This window comes from Gekko japonicus, unplaced genomic scaffold, assembly GCF_001447785.1.
Source record: "Gekko japonicus isolate JY-2015 unplaced genomic scaffold, Gekko_japonicus_V1.1 scaffold1475, whole genome shotgun sequence".
Classification (NCBI taxonomy): Eukaryota; Metazoa; Chordata; class Lepidosauria; order Squamata; family Gekkonidae; genus Gekko; species Gekko japonicus.
The window spans coordinates 115406-133749 of record NW_015166464.1 but is presented as its reverse complement, the minus strand read 5'-3'; the positions used below and the strand labels follow the sequence as shown (position 1 = coordinate 133749).

The following is an 18344-nucleotide window of genomic DNA, read 5'->3' as shown; positions in this document are numbered from 1 at the left end:
ACTAAAGACTCGTTAATTTGTTGGTTTTTATTGCAAGTAGTTTGTTTATAGTAGTACTGGGAAGACATTAACTCTTTTTTGATTATTTTTTCTTTACGAAAAGGAAAAATAGAAAAATGTCACCTCTGCAATTCCCTACAATTTCAAAGTAAAAATGAGTGGAAATGACAATGATATATTCACCCCCCATTTTTTTTGCTTATTTCTGTAATGTCCTTTCTACTCCAGGAATTATAACAGAGAAATGGCGTTTTAGAATGGGTATCATGGCAGGGCAGCCAGATAATGGTGAGATGTGGGTTTGGGGTTATATATTCCAACCAGGTGTGGCAATAGTTCTGCTTCAGTTTATACCTGGGAGCAGGGGTCATTTCGTAGAAAAAGAGGTGCAGGAGCTCATTAGCATAACTCATTAGCATATGCCACACCCCCTGACATCACCAGAAGTGTGTCAGAAGGCAACACCCACTGCTCAGGCTCCACTGGACTGTTTTGGATTGCTAGCTATTGGGGGGGGGGAACGTGCAGATCGGTCCTCACAGAGGAGGGAGAGCTTGTACCTGAACAAAACTTGGTCTTAAAGGTGCCACTGGACTGTTTTGGACCAGGGGGCTCTGCAACTTACCTGGCTGCTTCTTGCTCTGACTGAGGGCTGCTGGGAGCATGGGGTGGGGCTTGTTGCATGCGCCCACCCCCTGGGCTCTTTACTGCCGGAGCTCTGCTCTTGTGCGCTCCTGCAGGAAATGATTCCTGCCTGGGAGAATTGTGCTACAGTTTTTACAGACGATCTGAAAATGGCTACAAACTGGGATTTTTAAAAAGGGAAAACATGATATGACACCTGATAACAAGAATGCACTGGTTTGGGGAAAATGAGGTTTGTATTCTCAGGAATGAGGAGCTACAGTGGCTCAAGTGGTTAAGACACTGAATTGCAGGCTGGAAGGTCGGTAGTTCAGCAGTTCGAGACCCCAGTGCTGCATGACGGAGTGAGCTCCTGTCTCTGGTTCCAGCTCCTGCCAACCTAGCAGTTTGAAAGCAAGAAATTGCAAGTAGATAAATAGGTACCACTTCGGTGGGAAGATAACAGCATTCCATGCGCCTTGGCATTTAGTCATGCCGGCCACTTGACCACAGAAACGTTTTTGGACAATGCTGGCTCTTCGGCTTTGAAACGGAGATGAGCACGGCAACCCTAGAGTCGGATTCGACTGGCTTTCAAGCAAGGGAAACCTATTCTCAGGAATAAATATGAGTGCTAACAGGTGAAAATGGTAGTGTGGTATTTGTGGGCTAATTTTCCCCCTCGATCTAGACGAATCAAACGTAGTTAATACCCACCCCATTTGTGTATTTGTAGGCAGCATGCTGTGTGTACATGTTGAGAAGCTGACAGCTAATATTTAGCAATGGTATCAGCGAGGTCTGAATGATATGTATAGCTTCTTTTCCAGTCAGTCCCATGCACAAGAAGCACTGCTGAATGTCTTGGTAGAGCTGCTTTGCAAGAAGAGCCCCTGCAAATTATCTAGATGTGCACCTTTGGGCATTCTGTCATCTCACAGGTTTCTTGGCTTAGCCTTTACCCTTGCAGCCCTTCTACACGCACCTTTTGGCGTCTTTGAGTCTGAGGTTTCTTCCTCCCACTTCTTTTCCTTCCATCTGTTCATCCCTTGATCTTTCCTCAGCAGATCCCTATTATAGTTTCTTTGAGTGGCTTCTCTCCTGAGACTTACCAACACATAACTTTCCAGATCTTAGTAAGGTTAGACTCTAAAATGAGTCTTTTCTCATGTCAAAAAGTTCCTTCTGTACAGTCTCCTGTTGTGTGAGTGTCACTGGGGAGAGTGGTGGATTTAGCTCTGCGGAATCTAGTTTCTAATAGTGGCTTAGTTATGAACTCTTTAGGTAGCCATTATCTCTCAGCAGTACTATGTTGCATTTAATTCACAGGCTGGAAGTTGAAAGATGTGTATTGCTATAGAAATGACAATTGACAGCATCTTTTCTCCTTTACATATTTTTTTCTGTTCTTGACTCTCTGAACCTGTCTGCCTTCTTTATCTCCTGTTGCCTCACCATCTTTTAGAACTCCCTTTCTGCATATCTCTGTTTCATCACTGTAGCCGGAGGCTCATTTTTTTTTAAAAAAAACATGAGCTTCTTTTTGCCTAACAATTTCTAATTCTGCCCACCCCTTACGTAGCACATGTGCTCCAGTGCGTCATTACTAAGCATCAGGTACCACCTTAGGTGTGTATGTCCCTTTCTATTGGGAGCAGCATGATTTTTTTTTGGGGGGGGGGGATTAACTTTGTAACAGTGACCCAGCTAGATTTTGCATCAGAGACAGTTCAGATCATTAAGAGAATGTAAGCTTGATGCTTTATGGGCCTTGCAAACTAAAGTTTTGATTGTATGTAAAGAATGTTCCCCTCAGGGGCCTCTCGCAAAACTAAGTCTGATTTTCCCAAGATGAAAGTTCTGTTGCAATGAATATGCAAACATTCAGTCAATTTCAAGCTACATTTTTTTTTGTCATAATATGGTCCCATTTCCTTTTTTATATAAGTGAGCTTGCTTTATACTTAGATTCATAGAATCGTAGATTTGGAATGGACCTCCAGGGCCATCTAGTTCAGTCCCCTGCACAGTGCAGGAAATTCTCAACTACCTCCCCCCACACCCCCGGTGACTCCACCTCCATGCCCAGAAGATGGCAAAAAACCCTCCTGGATCCTTGGGCAAACTGGCCTGGAGAAAATTGCTTCCTGACCCCAAAGTGGTGATTGGCATCTCCCTGGCATGTAAGAAAGGGCCACGAGAACTAAGCCCTGAGGCAACCAGCATTGCTGTCGGATGGCCATCTAGGCTCTGCTTAAAAACCTCCAGAGAAGGAGGAGAGCCCACCACCTCCCGAGGAAGCCTGTTCCACTGAGGAACTGCTCTGTCAGGAAGTTCTTCCTAGTGTTTAACCAAAAACTCTGTTGATTTAATTTCAACCCGTGTGGTTTTGACTATATGGTGAAATATAGGTTGTGTGTTGGTGTTTGTCCTACAGGTTGCACCATTACTTGCTTCTCGGTGTGGGCTGTGTTTTGTACCTCCCAAGTTCCACCAGTAATCTGTTGTCATTGGTTTTAACTTTGGAGAGGTGGTTCTTTGGTATTGTGTCTTTGGCTTCTGGTAGAATGGATTTCAGTTGGGTCCCAGTGGTCTAATATGTTGCTTTTAGATGTCCAATAACTTTGGCTTCTCCAGCTCTCCTCTCCCTTTCATCGCTGAACGTGTGGTGTGCTTCTCTGAATCCCGGAGCTGTAGTTCTGACCCCTGGATAGCTCAGGCTAGCCCGATCTCATCAGATCTGGGAAGCTGAAGCAGGGTCAGGCCCTGGCCAGTGTTTGGATGGGAGACCTCCAAGGTATACCGGAGCCGTGAGGCAGAGGGCAGGCAGATGGCCAAGCACCTCTGGAACGCCTCTGGCCTTGGGAACCCCACCCGGGGTCAGGGTCACCACGAGTCCGCTGTGACTCGATGATACTTTCCACCCCCAGTTCTCTCAGGAGACTCTGAGTAGGGGATATAGGCGGCAGAAGGTGCTGAGTCTCAGTGCACTTGCCTGTGGAACTCTTCCTCGGTTGAGCCATTGAGGAAGGGCCTTAGAGAGGGAGGGTTGAGGAGCAAAGCAAACAGTGTGTTGACAGAAGGCAGCGATTGGTGCGCAAGTGCGTCAGGGCAAAATCAGGTCTGAGGTCCTGGCATGAGCAGCAGAAACTGGCCTTGGCATCATTAGTGGCCCAGGAGTTGGGAACAGACTCTCTACAAGACTTGTTGTGGAAGTCAACATAATCCTTTGAGGGGTCTAAGTTACAGAAGCAGAGGGCAGTCCTGTGCTTGGCCTCTGAGGCTGTTTGCCTGCTTTTGAGTCTCCCTCAACCCCGGGCCTGGCAAGAGAGGGCTGTTCGTTCAGCTGACTGTTGAAGGGCACCTGGAGATGGGGGTCTCTTGTTGTAAAGAGAGGGGATCGTTGCTGAGCCCTCCTGCCTCTCCTTAGGGTTCTTTTCTGTTCCCGAGTGCCGCCCGCCCGCCCGTTGGAGCAGTCCCTGGGACATGCGCTCTTTGTAGCCAAGCTCCTGGCTGTTTCTCTTCTTAGCCAGGGTTTGGCCCTCTCTTGAAATCTAGTGGGAGGCCGTTGCCGTAGTGACCAGAGCAGGCCCCAGCTTTACCTCATTGAATTCCAGGGGCTGTGCCAAGTGATTGAGAAATTGGGGGTTGGGTGTGTTTCCAGTCCAGATGTTTACTGCTGGTATTTCTCACTGGGAAGCCTCCAGAGCTGGGACTGGGCAGAGCAGAAACTCTCTTCCTGCGCTGAGGCTGGTGTGGGGAAGGAGGGAGGGAGGGACCTGGAAAGAGAGGGGAGAGTATGACGGGAAAAGGCAAAATGGGCGTGTTATGGCAAAGGGACAGAAGCTGACAAAAGAAACGGGGAGGAGGGAGGAGGCCGCCTGAGAGGCAGCAGCGGTGGTAGGAGGAGGAAGAAGGAGAGGGTCTTGGTGGGGAAGGACTGGGCGGCGGTGGGGGGGGGGGGGGGGGTTTGACAAAGGTGGAGCCAGAGTGCAGCAAAGTCTCCAAAGTCCCAAGTTTGATAGGTTTGTGCCTGATCCTTTCGTGTGAGTCATGGCCTGGATGCTTGAGGGAGACCCGCTCCCTTCACCCTTGTCCCAGCCTGCCCTGGGAGCGGCTTAACATGAAACTTTATTTGTGTGTGTGTGTGTGTGTGAGAGAGAGAGAGAGAGAGAGAGATGGCTGCTTGCCCTCAGGCTGTTTCCTGGTAAGGACTCAGCTGTGGAAGGCAAGAGAAGATAATGGGGGAGACTTGCATTTTGTGGGGGTGAGCAGGGCAATCCTTTGACATTCTGGTGGATAAATTCTTCTTCTTCTTCTTCTCCCCCCCCCCCCCCCCGGTGTTCTAGGGGTTGGTGGATGTCCTGCATTCCGAGTCCCAGCCAAGGTGATGTGATGGACTCCAAGCCCCAGTCGCTTTGCTCCCCGTTCCTCTGTACAGCTGCTAATGGCCGCGGGGGGCCCAGACAACGGTCAAGCAGCCCTGAGACAGGTACGCCTTGAGATTGTCTGCTTTTAACTGGCACAGGAGCTCAGAGCTGCAGAGTGATGTGTAGACTGGGGTGACAGCGCCAAGCTTCTAGAGATCCCCCTCACCTTTCTGCCTATGTGAAGAGGGGTGGTCGGTCCACCAGAGAACAAAAGCCAAACTCTGTGTTTAACAGAATCCCACGAGGCAGGGGTAATAGGATGTTCGGCTTTTGGCAATCCAGATCAATATGGTTTGACAGTTAGACTAGGACTTAGGAGAATCAGGTTCAAATCACTAGTCAGCCATGAGCTTGACTGAGTGACGTTAGACCAGGCACATGTTCTCCGTCTAACCTAACTCACAGAGTTGCTGTGAGGGTAAAATAGGTAGGAACTATTATGCTGCCCTGAGCTTTGCAGATGAAGGGTGAGATGAAAATATGACCGAGAGAGGTAGAACCCAGGGAAAGTATTTTGTAAGGCATTCGAGAGGTAACTCTGTGTAAGGCATCGATTGCCATCCATCCCTGCAAAAGTAGTTTGGGATTGGAGGGCAGGGGGTGGGTCTGTGATACAAAACTGATAGTGCTTGGGTAGTGGGTTATAATTTTGGACCTTCTCTTTTCCTCAGGGGATGCCCGCCCAAAGCCCCCAGTGAAACCCAAGCCGTGTGTGCTGCCAAAGCCAGCCATGCCAGCAAAACCCACCCCTGTACTGCGTCAAGCCCTTTCTGAAGTGCCCTCTGCAGAAAAGATCAATCTGCTGGCTGGACCCAAGCCATATAGCAGTGGGGCTGGTAATTCTGTTAAGCGTCTTTCCTTTAGCTTCAAGTGTCCTCCAAAAGAAGCTACAAATGGGAAAGAGGTTTCACCTCCATTCTCTTCTGCGACTAAACCGTCTGCAGGTGGAGGAGAAGGACCTGGGTCTACAAGGCAACCCAGTGCTGCAGCAGGGGCTTCTGTGGATGAGTGTGGAGAACTGTCCAGTGTACGCAGATGTGCTGTCCCTTTCAAAGTGAAGCCCGTGCCAGGAGCAGCCAAGCCGGAGCGTTTTCCGGGGACCACAGTGGAGGAGATCTTGGCCAAGATTGAGAAGCCCAGCAAGGAAGGGCCGGAGGGCCCCGAGAAGCCTCGGCTAGTACGCGCCTCCCTCAGCCAGGAGGGTGGCACAGCCGTTCAGCTGGGGCCGAAGGGTTACGCGGCCTTCCGGAGATGTTCCAGTGGAGGGGAAGGGGGAGGAGTAGAGCCGAAGGGTCCTGTGTGCGGGGCTTCTCATGAAGAGAACAGCTTGTCAAGGAGCAAGGAGGACGCCACAAGTTCAAATGGTCAGCATGCGCCTGAATCTGAGCAGCCATCAACAGAGAGAGACTTATGTTTCCACTCTCGAGACAGGTAAGGTGTTAGATTTTCATGGTAGGCCATCCTAAATAATTGTGGAAGATGCATTGTCTGATACAGTGTAAAGTCATTCTAATGTCAGTTACTGAAATGGGATGCAGAACAGCAAATCTTTTAGCCCTTGAGTGCCATGGGAAATAAAGTTAATTAATTTAATGTTTCTTTAGGGTGGCCTGCCAGCAATTCTTTCCTAGTTCTTTTTATTCATTCACCACTCTTGGAGCTAGAATTACTTCTGTGGTTAAGACAGAATGAGAGCCACAGCAGGTTAAGACTTCGAGCCTATAGCTGTATAGATGGGAGTAAGTTCCGTTCAACTTAGTGGGACTTGCTTCTTACTTAAACATGCTGATGTTTGATCTTGGCTGGAGAAACCCTAATAGTCTTAAATTCTAGGATACCATTATGAGTTCTGGTCATCCTCAAATCTTCACTGCAAGAAAGTGGTTTGCCTGGCAAGGGAAATGACCTTGGATGGGATTGCAGCGATGCCTGGAGTTTTCTGTGAGGAGGGCAGGAGAAAAATTCAGCGGAATGAAACCTCCATGACAGTTAGCAGAACTTCCTTTTGATTGTCTTCAGTAGTAGCCAGTTCTGTCTCCTGATGGTGGTGCCTCTTCCTTTCTCTCAGCAGCTCCAGCCCACCTAGTTTGAGCTGTGATGAAGGCCAGCCTGGACTTCGCAGTTCACCATCTCCTCCTGGCGTGAGTTATCTGCAGCACAGCAATTCCTCCGCTGGCCTCTCTCCTTCCTGGCTTTCCTCTGTCTCAGGGGTAGCTGCCACCTCTCTCCTTCCGGGCTCCCTTTCTGTAGGGTGCGTGTTTCTTTTTCTTTCCCAGCTAATTGTCGGGATCCTGGTTAAATCAGTTCTCAACACCAGTCACTTCGAAGAAAGCTAACTTTATTGAGACTTTGATAGATACCATACTGGACACGAGCTGTTGTTAGGACTGAAGTTGAACACACGAAGGTTACAGATATAATGGGTTCAAGTAAAGGCACTAAAGATCAGGACCCAATCACCCCATAGTATTTGCCTGCCAGAATTAACAGTCAGCTCCCCCCCCACACACACACTAAGCATGTACCTCTCCCAGAGCATCCCTCCCGCTAAAACTAACAGTTGCCTACCCCCCCTCAGACATGTAGCCTCTACATAGCAAAAAAAACCCCCAGAATAACAGACATTTGAGAAGCCAGGGCATTTGGCACCACTAAGGTGACAGGCCTCTGGCACATCAAAGAAAGGGGGGGGGTCCTCCTCTCTCAATGTCAGGCAAGCTGTAAGATGCACAGGGAGCCTGACACCAATGCCTCTCTTCAGGAAGTGGTAATCAGAACAATCCATGGACTATGATTGGGTATCTCAGTTCAAGCGTGTCCTTTTTTCTGGCACAGGGTGTGGCATCAGGCTTGTAAAAATGGTAGGTGCTGGCTTACGGAGGCGCTTAGATGCTGGTTCTTGGGAGTTTGAAATATTCAGGCTTGTACTTCAAGGGTCCCCCTCATGGGTCACTGCCTTGTTGTGGTGAGTGGGCTTGCATGGTTCGATGAGGCTGTGGGCTATGTTCAATGAAGCTGTGGGCTATGCCGTGAAGGGCCACCCAAGACGGACAGGCCACAGCAGAGAACTCAGACCAAGCGTGATCCACCTGGAGAAGGAAATGGCAACCCACTCCAGTATTGTGGCCAAGAAACCCCCATGGACAGTATCAAAAGACGCCGGAAGTTGAGCCCCTCAGGTCGGAAGGTGTCCAATATGCTACTGGGGAAGAGCAGAGGGCAAGTACAAGTAACCCCAGAAAGAGTGAAGCGGCTGGGCCAAAGCCGAAAGGACGCTCAGTTGTGGATGTGTCTGATGGTGAAAGGAAAGTCCGATGCTGCAAAGAACAATACTACATAGGAACCGGTAAGCTTGACATGGTCAAAAATGAGATGGCAAGACTGAACATCGATATCTTAGGAATCAGTGAACTAAAGTGGACAGGAATGGGCGAATTTAACTCAGAAGACCATTATATCTACTACTGTGGCCAGGAATCCCGTAGAAAAAATGGTGTGGCCTTTATAGTCAACGAGAGAGTGCAAAAGTCAGTACTGGGATACAATCTCAAAAATGACAGAATAATTTCGGTCCGATTCCAAGACAAACCATTCAACATCACAGTAATCCAAGTCTATGCCCCAACCACTGATGCAGAAGAGGCTGAAGTGGACCGGTTCTATGAAGACCTACAACACCTCCTAGAACTAACACCAAAAAATGATGTCCTCATCATCATAGGGGACTGGAATGCTAAAGTAGGAAGTGAAAAGGTAACTGGAATAACAGACAAGTTTGGCCTTGGAAAGCAAAATGAAGCAGGGCAAAGGTTAACAGAGTTTTGTCAAGAGAACACACTGGTCATAGCGAACACCCTTTTCCAACAACCTAAGAGGCGACTCTACACATGGACATCACCAGATGGGCAACACCGAAATCAGATTGACTATATAATTTGCAGTCAAAGATGGAGAAGCTCTATCCAGTCAGTAAAAACAAGACCTGGAGCTGACTGTGGTTCAGATCATGAGCTACTCATTGCAAAATTCAGACTTAAACTGAAGAAAATTGGGAAAACCACGAGGCCATTCAGGTTTGACCTAGATCGCATCCCTGATGAATATACAGTAGAGGTGAAGAATAGATTCAAGGGTCTGGATTTGATAGATAGAGTGCCTGAAGAACTATGGACAGAGGTTCGTGACATCGTACAGGAGGCAGCAATCACCACCATACCAAAGAAAAAGAAATGCAAGAAAGCAAAATGGCTTTCTGATGAGGCTTTACAAATAGCAGAGGAAAGAAGGAAAGCGAAAGGCAAAGGCGAAAAGGAAAGATTTACCCAACTGAACGCAGATTTCCAGAGAACAGCAAGGAGAGATAAGGAGGCCTTCCTGAATGAACAGTGCAAAGTAATAGAAGAAAACAATAGAATGGGAAGGACTAGAGATCTCTTCAAGAAAATTGGAGAAATCAAGGGAGCGTTCCATGCAAAGCTGGCCATGATAAAGGACAAAAACGGTAGGGACCTAACAGAAGCAGAAGAGATTAGGAAAAGATGGCAAGAATACACAGAAGAACTATACAAGAAAGACCTCAATGTCCTTGACAAACACGACGGTATAATCACTGACCTTGAGCCAGACATCCTGGAATGTGAAGTTAAATGGGCCTTAGAAAGCATTACTAACAACAAAGCTAGTGGAGGTGATGGTATTCCAGCTGAGCTATTCAAAGTCTTAGAAGATGATGCTGTTAAAGTTCTGCACTCCATTTGCCAGCAAATTTGGAAAACGCAACAGTGGCCACAGGATTGGAAAAGATCAGTATACATTCCAATCCCAAAGAAGGGCAATGCCAAGGAATGTTCAAACTATCGCACAATTGCACTCATATCACACGCTAGCAAGGTCATGCTCAAGATCCTACAAGCTAGGCTTCAACAGTACGTGGATAGAGAACTACCAGAAGTACAAGCTGGGTTTCGAAGAGGTAGAGGAACTAGAGATCAAATTGCCAACATTCGCTGGATTATGGAGAAAGCAAGAGAGTACCAGAAAAATATCTACTTCTGCTTCATTGACTATGCTAAAGCTTTTGACTGTGTGGATCACAACAAACTATGGCAGGTCCTTAAAGAGATGGGAGTACCAGACCACCTCACATGTCTCTTGAGAAACCTGTATAAGGGCCAAGAAGCGACAGTTAGAACCGGATACGGAACAACTGATTGGTTCAGCATAGGAAAAGGAGTACGACAAGGATGTATACTGTCACCTTGCTTATTTAATATATATGCAGAGTACATCATGCGAAATGCTGGCCTGGATGAATCACAAGCGGGAATTAAGATTGCTGGGGAAAAGATCAACAACCTCAGATATGCAGATGATACCACTCTAATGGCTGAAAGTGAAAAGGATCTAAAGAGCCTCTTGCTCAGAGTAAAAGAGGAGAGCGCAAAAGTGGGCTTGAAGCTCAACATCAAAAAAACTAAGATCATGGCATCCGGCCCCATCACTCCTTGGCAAATAGAAGGGGAAGTCGTGGAAGTAGTGACAGACTTCACGTTCCTGGGATCCCAGATCACCGCAGACTGTGACTGCAGCCATGAAATTAAAAGACGCCTGCTCCTTGGGAGGAAAGCGATGGCGAACCTAAACAGCATGATAAAAAGTAGAGACATCACCCTGCCAACAAAAGTCCGCATGGTCAAAGCAATGGTATTCCCAGTAGTCATGTATGGCTGTGAGAGTTGGACTATAAGGAAGGCCGAGCGCCGAAGAATAGATTCTTTTGAACTATGGTGCTGGAGAAGACTCTTGAGAGTCCCTTGGACTGCAAGAAGAACAAATCAGTCAATCCTAAAAGAAATCAACCCTGACTGTTCCCTGGAAGGCCAGATAATGAAACTGAAGCTCAAATACTTTGGCCACCACTAAATGAGAAGGGAGCACTCCCTGGAGATGACCCTGATGCTGGGAAAGATTGAAGGTCAAAGAAGACGGGGACAGCAAAGGATGAGATGTTTAGACAGTGTCACTGATGCAACGAACATGAAATTGAGCCAACTTCAGAGGACAGCGGAAGACAGGAAGGCCTGGCGTGATCTGGTCCATGGGGTCGCGAAGAGTCGGACTCGACTGTGCGACTGAACAACAACTTCAATGGTGGTTCTTAGGGTGTTAAAATTTTTCCATCTCTATATGGTACAGCATTTTAAAAAAGCGTACTGCTTGCTAGTTGGCCATAGATATTGAGTGTTTGCTTCAGTGGCTGGTGCACCAGAAATGTTTTTCTTCATTGTGGCTCAAAAATATTGGGAAGTTTCCTTACTTAGGAATCGGTGGTGTCCAAGCCTGGTGACTTATTTACCACCAATGGGAGAAAGCTTTGCAGTACAGAGTAGGGTTTGGAAGCAGTGTGTGAAAACAAGCATACATAGAGAGAAATGCTAGAGTAGCACATGACCCTTGGTTTCCAGTTTGAATCTATCAGTCTCTGCCTGCTGAGTAGGGCCTACATTGCTACAACCAACAATAATGAAAAGTTGTCATGTTATGGTGGACTGTGCTAGGTATGTTTATTGGTATGCATTGCGAACTTCACAGTGCAAGGGCATTGTAATGCACTGTTGATACTACGCTTTTGCACTTGGCATAGCTGATAACACCCCTATGATGATCACAGTTTTGTCTTGCTTTTGGGAGTTAGAAAGTAACTTTGCAATGGACAAGATCTGGCCCAGGGAAACCAGATCCTGGGAGCTTCCACGAGGCCTGGCAGAGCCTTGGGCCTTTGCTGGAGGGGCGGGAGCAGCCATGACTCAGTAAGAGCAGCACCGTCACCTGACCAGGGGTGTGTGAGGCCGTTCCCCTGCCAGGGAAGGCACAGCGCCCTCCTCCTCCCCAGGGCTCAGGGTGGTAATGATTAACTCCCTTTGCCTCTCCCTGGGGAGGAGGAGGGGGGGGGGAGCACGAGGCATGAACCACCCACCTTGGCTTTATTTCCAAGCTGGGGAAAGGCACAAGGGTTTGGGTGGGGCACAAGGCCTCATTGGACTGCAGCATGTGGACGGACTTCTTCCACTTTTCTTTTTCCCTTCCCTTTCCTCTCTTTGCATCTCATTTCCTTCTGGCTTATTTGATTTGGGGGGAAGTCTACAATTTGGGTGAGGGATGGTCTTTTAAGAGGAGCAGGTTCTACTGGAAGAGCTGTTAAAAAGGGGGGGGGCATACCACAGTGGTTTGGGGTAAAGGGACAGGATTGGGGGAGACCTCTTTAATTCTGGGGGGGGCACGGGACCCCTTTGGGGCCAGGGTGGTTGTACTTTTAGATTTAACTGGAATCCTTGGGAAGGTTGTAGGGAGGGAGGATAACATTTAACCTTTTCTTCCCTTGTTTCTGCAGGTCTCTGTCCCACAGACCTCTCAACCCCTTGCCAAGCTCTCTTCTGGAGGCACTCCTGGGTCCCCCGAGGCCCCTTCTGAACGAGCTCAGTTCCAGAAGAGCTCCACAGCACCCAAGCTGAGCTTCCCCCAGGCTCTCCAGATGTGATTAAACCCCTCAGAACTCCCACTGAGGAGTTCTGTGGTCTTGCTCAGGCTCCAGGTTCCCCTCTGGCCCTTGCCGACCCCTGTCCCCCAGGGTCCCCCAGTGTCTCTGTTGAGGCTTCCTTGTCTCCGTGTCCCCCCAGCCCTTCTGCGAGGGGCCCTGAGGTCTTACTTCTCCCCGGGCCATCTCTCAGTCTGGCTTTTACTCCACCTGCTGATCACCGCTCAGAAACTCCCAGTTGGCTCTTGGGCATCTCCGAGTCTCCTGGCTCCCCAGACACTCACTCTGACTCCTGTGTTGGTTCTGATCAGCCTCCTGGCTCCCCATCTCATGCACAAGAGTCCCGTTTGCTCTCTAGGAGCCAAGATTCCCCCAAGAAGCACACACAGGCACTCCCTGCTGAGGACAAGGCCCCCCACCTTTCTCAGTTGCCCTTGCGGCGTGCCTCAGAGGGAGTGGTGGAGCCCCAAGGCAGAAAGGGCAAGCAGGAGCTAGGGAGGTCTCTGGCTGCCCTGCCAAGAGGGGGTCCTCACTTAGAGCAGGCAGCGGTGGGAGAGTCCAGCTGGAGCCTGTCACAGTCTTTTGAGTGGTCATTTCCTAACCGGGCTCTTGTGTGTGGTGGGGGGCGACTGGGGTCTCCACCCAGGTCTCCCATTGCGGAGGCAGAAGACCCAGGCCTCTTGGAGACAGAGCTGGGGGGGAATATCTCCAGTCCTGAAAGGTCTTATGAGGGAAGAAGTTCAGAGGGACTGAGCGGGAGAGGAGATGAAATTGAGGCTTGTGGGAGCTCCCCGGGCTGCAAGGATTCGTGGAGCCAGGCTGTGGGGCAGCCAGAGTCCTCTTCTGTCCTTCTGCAGGGGCCTGCACCCGGAGGGCCCTCTGGTGGGAGAAAGCCTAGTAGCCATGAGCGAAAGGGTCCTTTGGTGGCAACAGAGTGTGGCTTCCAAGAGGAGGATGAGGGCTTACCGCCTTTTGTTCCAGTCCATGAGGAGGGGGCTTTGCAGGGAATGGAGCCCTTGCCAAATGTAGAACAGTCTGCCCCCCCTGTACAGCCTTGCATCTCGTTCTCCGAGGACGTCCAGATGCAGACAGCTGTGTCTGGCCAGGAGAATGAGTGTACTCTGGATCTGGTTCAGGAGAGCAAGACTAGTGATGCTGACCCCCCGAGGGGGGCCGAACAGGATCCTAGCTCATGCTGGCTGGATGAACTGCTGGCATCGCCTCCACCCAGCGCGGATGACACTAAGAGGAGAAGTAAGCCCAAGTTGGATGACCCCACAGGACCAGAGGTAAAGGATCTCTGCTTGCTGAGGGTATAGAAAATTGGTTGAGACCAACAAAATGGGTTGCAGGTAGAAGATGTCACTGGGTTTTTCATTCTGTGATTTTAGAACTGGTATGAAATGGGTTAAATGGATACAAAGGTGGCTAGGTGGATGTGCATTCCTGGCTTGTTGGGTAACAGACTGGGCTTGTCTTTGTGAGGGGCAGGTCTTGGTTATAAGTAAGCCGCAAAGTGGTTTAACAGGTTGGATGGCTGCAGAGTGTGCAAGAGAAGAGGCTAAGTCAAAAAAGGCAAGGAGGAGCTAGGGGGATCTGCCAAATGGGATAACCCTCCTGCTCCTCCCAGGTCGACTGCTTCCCTCCTCAAATCTCACCTGCCTGTCTACATCAAAGATAGTTCTCCTGTTGTGTTTGACCTGTTGACCAATGAGAAGCTGTAGCTTCATTTCCAGCCCACGCTGCTAAAAAGGAATGGTGGGATCTTTGGTTTGCTGGCCATGTTACAGTAACTTTTGTACATACAAAGAGTGACTTGATTGAAACAACCATAATCGGTTTATGAGTTGTTATATGGCCGTGCTACTGAAGGTTAAGAGACCTGATGGGACCAGTGGAGAACCAGAACTTAAGTTTTGTGTTCTGCTACCTATCTATTTCCTTTCCTTCTTAACTCTTATATAGGCATGTTTTGTTTACATGCTTTTGATCTTCCTTGCCTCTTGCCAACATATTCCTATCAACATTTCTAAATTATTTCTCACACCTGAATGTTTACGGATCCATTTCATGCTGTGGTTTTCTTACACTGAAAGCACTGAAAGCTGTGTAGAAAAGTAAGTGCCAAAAGCATGTAGAGAATTGGTTCTGTCCTACAAGGCATATAACTTGCTGTGTCTACACATGCTTTCCAGTTTAATTACATTTGTGCTGGATAATTGCACATGATCTACACATTTTTTTCTTGAGAATGTGCTTTCAATAGAATGTGGCTTTTAGAGGAGGAATATATTCAGATTTTTCTTTTGGGTCTAACTGTAGACTCAGGAATGGGGGAGACTCTGCTGATACCTTAAGTTGCAAGTGTCCATTTCTGTCTGCTTAATACCTTGGGTACAAAACACAAAAAACTGCTGTCTGAAATCACTAAGGTAGAACAAAAAAAGTATAAAAATAATATTTTAATACTGAGTTAAACAACACAATAACCATATAACTAGATAAAGCCAAGGTGTTCTTACAAGAAACAACAGTAGTGCAGAAAAGTGAAGTCCCAAAAATTTCAATGTGTCTCACTCCTGTTGTATTGTAATTCCATAGTCCAACTTGACATACATTCATCATAGAGTGGACTCATATAGTTCCTGGAAAATCCATATAATCTTGAAATCCATAAGCCATAGAGACGTATAGTCCGGATGCATGCTGCCGCATTTCAAATAATTCTTCAAAACCAATAGGCTACAGTGGGACTAAATACAATTTCAAGGCATACATAATTGAGGATAAACAAACAGACAATATGTATGAATTGCATCTCTCTATATAATAGTTCTGTTTTGGTCGTGGACTCTCCTGAACATTCCACACACTCCCAAATCGTTTGGCTCCCTGCTCTGTCACTCAGAAGCTGTCCCTATCCACTGGCTGCGTTGCCTGAGTCTCGCCTCAAATATTTGTTTTTATTTTATTATTTATTCAATTTATACCCCGCCCTCCCCGCGAACGGGCTCAGGGTGGCTTACAGCAGTGGCCCACTTGCCAATAAAACCAATAAAACAATATACATCATTTCATAATAAGTTAAAACATAAAATCATAAGATGCATTCAGTTCTACAGTTCGTTGCTAACGATGGCGTATTAAGGTGTCTCCAAAAACTAGATTCCAGCTCAGTGTCGTTGCAAGTCGCTTGATGTAACGGGCCAGATGTTGGCACTGAGGGCCTGGCTCATTGATGGTAGTGGTGGGGGCGGCTCCTAATTGGCCTGGTAAAAGTGCTCTGTCTTTCAGGCCCTGCGGAACTGCAATAGATCCCACAGGGCCCTGATCTCCTCTGGGAGCTCATTCCACCAGTAAGGAGCTGCCACTGAGAAAGCCTTGGCCCTTGTCATGGCGAACCTAACCTCTTAGGGGCCCGGCAGGATCAAACGATTCTGAGACCCTGACCTCAGTGCTCTCTGGGGTATATGTGGGGAAAGGCGGTCCCTCAGGTATGTCGGACCCTGGCCATATAGGGCTTTAAAGGTAAGCACCAGCACCTTGAAACGGATTTGGTATGCTATTGGCAGCCAGTGCAGGGCTTCAACGCAGGCTGGATGTGTTCCCATCTAGGTAAGCCCATCAACAGCCTGGCCGCGGCGTTCTACACTATCTGCGGCCTCCAAATTTGCAACAAGGTTAGCCCCATGTAGAGAGCGTTGCAGTAGTCTAGTCTCGAGGTGACTGTCGTGTGGATCACTGTGGCCAGGTCGTTGCGGTCGAGGAAGGGAACCAACTACCTAATCAGCCAAAGATGGTAAAAGGCTGACTTGGCAGTGACTGCTACCTGGGTCTCCATTGTTAAGGAGGGGTCCAGGAGCACACCCAAGCTCCTAACCTCTGGCGCTGGCACCAATGGTGCCCCACCAAAGGCCGGGAGTGGGGTCCCCACCCGTGCACCACCCCAGCCCACACACAGGACCTCCGTCTTTGCCGGATTCAGTTTCAGCCGACTCAGCCTAAGCCAACCAGCCATGGCCTGTAACGCACGGTCCAGATCTCCAGGACTGGAGTTTGATCAGCCGCCCAGAATCAGATAGAGCTGGGTGTCATTAGCGTACTGATGGCACCCCAGCCCATAACTCCAGGCTATCTGGGCAAGGGGGCACATATAGGTGTTAAATGCTATTTAACATCTATATGCACCCCCTTGCCCAGATTATCCGGAGCTATGGGCTAGGGTGTCATCAATATGCCGATGACACCCAGCTCTATCTGATGCTGGGCGGCCGGTCGGACTCGAGTCCCGATGACCTGCATTGGGCACTTGAAGACGTGGCTGGTTGGCTCCGGCTGAGTAGATTGAAACTAAACCCGTCGAAGACGGAGGTCCTGGGCCTGAGTCGGGCCGGGACAGGATTGGGGCTCCCTCTCCCAACCTTCGACGGGGTACCTTTGGTGCCTGCATCTGGGGTTCGGAGTCTGGGAATGCACCTGGACTCCGCTTTAACGATGGAGGCCCAGGTGGCAGCCACTGTCAAGTCCGCCTTTTTCCATCTTCGACGGGCTCGGCGGTTGGCCCCCTACCTGGACCGAGATGATCTGGCCACAGTGATCCACGCGACGGTCACCTCGAGGCTAGACCACTGTAACGCTCTCTACATGGGGCTGCCTTTGTCGCAAATCCGGAGGCTGCAACTGGTGCAGAATGCTGCGGCCAGGCTGTTAATGGGTCTCTCTAGGAGGGACCACATTCAGCCTGTGCTGAAAGCGCTGCACTGGTTGCCAATAGCGTACTGAATTCTCTTCAAAGTGCTGGTTCTTACCTATAAAGCCCTACATGGTCTGGGTCCAGCCTACCTGAGGGACCGCCTTACCCCGTATGTTCCCCCAAGAGCACTACGGTCTGGGGCCCAAAATTTACTAACTGTACCGGGCCCCAGAGACGCAAAACTGGTCACTACAAGGGCCAGGGCCTTTTCGGTGGCGGCCCCTACCTGGTGGAATGAGCTCCCGGAGGAGATCCGGGCCCTGCGGGACCTGATGCAGTTCTGCAGGGCCTGCAAGACGGAGCTCTTCCACCAGGCTTTTGAGTAGGGGCCGCCGCCCCCCGCCCCCCCTGTTATATTGTCATCATGGGGGGTGGAAGAGGCCCTAGGAAGAAAACATCTTAATTCTTGAACATCTGAATAAATGTTGAAACCACTGAACGACTATGGGGAACCTCTGGACTTGGCCCGTCATCTTTGGGGTTGTTGGAAATGAAGATCAACGAGCACTTTAAGTTTAAATCTGTACTGGGGTTGGTTTTAAATTGTATAATTGTTTTAACTATCTGAATTATGTTTTATTGTTGCAAGATTTCTTGCCTTGTTAGCCGCCCTGAGCCCTACGGGGGAGGGCGGGGTATAAATCTGATTAATAAATAAATAAATAGCATCGGGGAAAGCACTGCCCCTTGAGGCACTCCGCACTCCATCGGGTGTCTCCTGGACTGTTGCTCCCCGATTGCCACCCTTTGTCCCCAACCTTGGAGAAAGGAAGCAAGCCACTGTAAGGCAAGCCCCTGTATTCCCATGTCGGCGAGGCGGTCGAGCAGCAACTGATGGTCGACCGCGTCGAATGCAGCCGACAGGTCCAACAACAACAGCACTGCCACCCCGCCCCGATCCAGATGCCTCTGCAGATTGTCACTCAGAGCGACCAGAGCCATCTCTGTCCCATGTCCCGGGCGAAAGCTGGACTGGAAGGGATAGAGCCTGGAAGTGTCCTCC

General features: G+C 49.1%; 1 protein-coding gene across 1 annotated transcript in view; it reads left to right on the top strand.

Annotated features, from left to right (window-relative positions):
* Nucleotides 1–4978: 4978 nt before the first annotated feature.
* The window catches only part of TNKS1BP1 (tankyrase 1 binding protein 1), a 38959-nt gene continuing 25593 nt past the window's right edge, over nucleotides 4979–18344 (top strand). Inside the window, 5 exon segments of the mRNA XM_015412089.1 lie at nucleotides 4979–5116; nucleotides 5726–6485; nucleotides 7123–7195; nucleotides 12445–12529; nucleotides 12532–13877. Of these exon segments, the coding sequence (XP_015267575.1) occupies nucleotides 4984–5116; nucleotides 5726–6485; nucleotides 7123–7195; nucleotides 12445–12529; nucleotides 12532–13877 (2397 nt within the window). The 5' untranslated portion in view covers nucleotides 4979–4983.